This window comes from Microtus ochrogaster, chromosome 8, assembly GCF_000317375.1.
Source record: "Microtus ochrogaster isolate Prairie Vole_2 chromosome 8, MicOch1.0, whole genome shotgun sequence".
NCBI classification, from domain to species: Eukaryota; Metazoa; Chordata; class Mammalia; order Rodentia; family Cricetidae; genus Microtus; species Microtus ochrogaster.
In genome coordinates this window covers 53,732,172-53,735,625 of record NC_022015.1, presented here as the reverse complement: position 1 = coordinate 53,735,625, position 3,454 = coordinate 53,732,172, and the positions used below count along the sequence as shown (strand labels likewise).

The window sequence follows — 3,454 nt, the reverse complement described above, 5'->3', positions numbered from 1 at the left end:
ACTCATAAATAAATCTTTAAAGAAAAAAAGACACATGTTATTTTAGGAGAGAGAAGCTGGGCATAGTGGCACATGCCTATCATCCTGGCACTTGGGAGACTGAGACCCGGGTATTACAAGTTTGTTGCCTGCCTGGGCTGCCTAGTGAAACCCTATCTCAGAGAGAGAGAGAGACAGAGAGACAGAGAGAGAGAGACAGAGATCACTAGCATGCCCCTCCCATACCTATTGGTTACATTATTATGGAGCCAGCCTCTAGCATTTATTTAAATGGCTCCTGTGTTTGTAAGGGTGTGCTGTGTGAACCATGTCAAGACTCCTGATTGGATGAGCACTGGGCAAAGTAGGGAGCAAGCGCTGGTTGGTGCAGTCGGCTCCCACCTGCTTACCAGCCCCAAGCAGCAGTAGGGAACTTTGAGAGTACTTAGTGCTCGGCCATTGTTTCTGTTCTAAAGAGACTAAGGCCTGGAGAGTCCAGAGCTCCTTTGTTGGGTGTTTTCAAATTTAAATGTTCATCTCTTGAGCAAAATGGACTGGCCAGTCTTTTGAGGATGCAGGGCTTTTCAGGGGGAAATGAAGTCTGGTGGGTTCTCTGAACATTTGCTGGATGTCTGGGAAGTTGGCTGAATAACACAAATAGGCTAGGGCTGTCCCCGCCTGCTCTTCTAAGACAAATGAGGCAGAGTATTGATTACTTTCTTCTCTTGCCTTTTTTTCTCTTGCATTTTATTGTGCAGCCTGCTAGCTTCAAACTCACAAGCCCCCCTCCCCTCAGCCTCCCAAGCACTAACGTTAGAGGTTTTTGCCACCACCCCCGCTTTCCTTCTGTGTTTTCCTAATGGGCTTGTCAGGTATGATGCCTGGGCAGACACCATTAGAGTTTAGTCTGCGTTTGCATGTGTTGGCGGTGGAGGGCAGAAAGCTAGCGGTCCGGTTTACCATTGCTGAGTTCTCAGGCAAGTCTTAACCTTTCTTTCCTTGCCGACCACACAGGCAGAGAGAAAGCAGTGTGAGCTTCAAGTGTTATACCTAACCCACTGTGGTGGCCTCAGAGGCGGCTCAGTGGCTAAGAGCTTGCTACTCTCTCATGAGAACCAGGGTTTGTAACCCAGCACCCACAGCACATCAGGTGGCTCACGGGTACCTTTAACTCTAGCTGCTGGGGGTCCTGTGTGTCTTTGGCCTCCGAGGGCAACAACTTATGTCTATAAGTAAAAGTAAAACAATCCACTCTGATCCTGATGATAATGTCTTTACCACACACATTCCTAATTGTGAGCCCTAATTTTTGTTTGGTTTTGGTGCCAAGAATTGAACAGGGGGGGCTTCCCAGCTCCTGAACACATTGCCAGAGCATGGCATCCCCAGATCCCTTGTTTGTTATGGTGTGTGTTACATCCTTGGATACATGAAAGGCATTGAGACATGAAAAATATTTTTATATATTTGTTCTTGTGCTAACTAACCTCATTTACTTTCTTCACACTTTCTTCCCCCTGACACCCTAGGGCGGCGTGCTAACCATTAAACTGGGCGGGGATCTAGGGACCTATGTGATCAACAAGCAGACTCCAAACAAGCAAATCTGGTTATCTTCTCCCTCCAGGTATGTTGGGAAGTCAACGTCTGTTAGGGGTGGGCTCTTTGGAAATACGCATTGGGGACCACTTGAAAGGCTGTCCATCACTGGCTTTGCCCTAAATTTATAACTGTCTGCCCCAATAGGAAGGCTCCCTTCCAGTTGAACGTTTCCCCCCATTGATAACTTGGTTGCTGTCCTCAGGCATCAGGATGGTGACAAGACCGGAAATTGGGAACTATTCGGAACTTCGCCCAAACGGTTTTTCTCTGTTATGTCATTGCCCAGAAAAGAAAAACCACTTGACTTGCCTTTGAAAGAGATACTTTTGCCAGTTATAGTGTTATACATCTGTAATTCAGTACTCAGGAAGTATAGGCAGTAGCTCAAAGTGCCTAGCCCAGTCACAAAAGCAAATAAGCCAACCTGGTCTATATAGTGAGTTCCAGGACAGCCAGGGCTATCCATAAGCTACTTTTGTTACATATGGCGGCACTTTTTTTTTTTTTATAAAAAAAGTTAATTAAAAAGCTACTTTGAAGGCTGGGGTGTATATCTCAGTAATAAGAATGCTTGTCTGGCGATCCTGATTCCATTCCCAAAATGGAAGGGAAGGAAGGAAAAAGAGAGGGAGGAACTTTCTATGTTGTAGCATCTGAAAAACCTGCACTTTGTCCTCAAAGTTAGTTAAACTTTAATTCCCAGCCAGTTTTGAAGGTCTCAGTAATTCTGTTGTCAGAGTTGGATCCAGACTTTGTAGCAGTGGGGACAGTTAATTTTCTAGCAGCAGCTCCAGGGCCCCCATCTTCCTGCCTGCCCCATGGATGTGCCTACAGTTGAAGGAACAGTGGGGTGCACTGCAGGCAGCCCAGGTCTCAGAACCGAGAGCTTACTAGTGAGCATACAGCTGCCTGCTGCAGTGTTCTGAAAAGGGCTGAGAGATGCTTGCTCGGAGATGGTTCTGCAGAGATGCTCGTGCGGAGATGTTCGTGCAGAAATGCTTTCACAGAGATGCTCGCGCGGAGATGCTCACACACAGATGCTCGCCCAGAGCCTTCACACTAACCTTGCTGAAACTCAGCAGCACTACTAAAGAAGACATTTTGAAGGCAAAGTGGGAAAGCTCAGCTAGAACCAGTGTGGAATTCTTTGAAAGCCTAATGGTATTGGCAGTTTAAAAAACTGAAAATGTGCCAGGGTATGGCTCAGGGTAGGCAAAGAACTGGCCTAGCATGAGAGAAGGCTCTAGGTTGGATTCCCAGCACCACAGTAAACACACGAGCAAGCAAAAACCATATCGAGGAGGCTGGAGAGGTGGCTCAGTGGTTGCTAGCACTTGCTACTTCAGCACAAGCACTAGAGTTCAGATTCTGGCACCCGTGTCAGGCAGCTCACATACACCATGGGGAAATTAGTCACTAATTAGAGACTCCAAGTAAACACTTTTTTAAACCTGCCCTTTATATGAGGGACGTGGAAGGGAAATCTCCTAAGTGGTCCTTCCTCTCAGTGCTGTGTTGCTTTCAAGGAAGATGGAAAAGGGTGGGGGTATTTTTATTTATGTGTTGGTGGGGGTAGGTGGGGGTGAGTGCCCATGCCCACAGCCAGAAGAGGGAGTCAGGTTCCCTGGAACTGAAGTCTCAAGCAGCCCAGTGTGGTACAAGAAGTCAAACCAGTCCTCTGGAAGAGCAGCTTGTTCTGAACCACTGAGCCAGCTCTCCAGCCCCCTCCCTCAGAGGTAATTTCATATTAACCAGAATATCTTTCACTGGGCCATGGTTATAATTTCTTACTTCAGCAGGAAACTGCTGAGGTCCTATGGAGAGAGTGGTGCTTTCTGGCCACCTTGCCATAGGATCATAGGCTGGGGTAGAA

At 47.2% G+C, this 3,454-nt stretch overlaps 1 protein-coding gene across 1 annotated transcript in view; it reads left to right on the top strand.

Annotated features, from left to right (window-relative positions):
- Positions 1–3,454, top strand: part of Fxn (frataxin) — a 21,813-nt gene that overhangs the window by 14,877 nt on the left and 3,482 nt on the right. Inside the window, exon 4 of the mRNA XM_005352079.2 lies at positions 1,509–1,606. Coding sequence (XP_005352136.1) covers positions 1,509–1,606 — 98 coding nt within the window. The remainder of the gene's footprint in view (positions 1–1,508; positions 1,607–3,454) is intronic.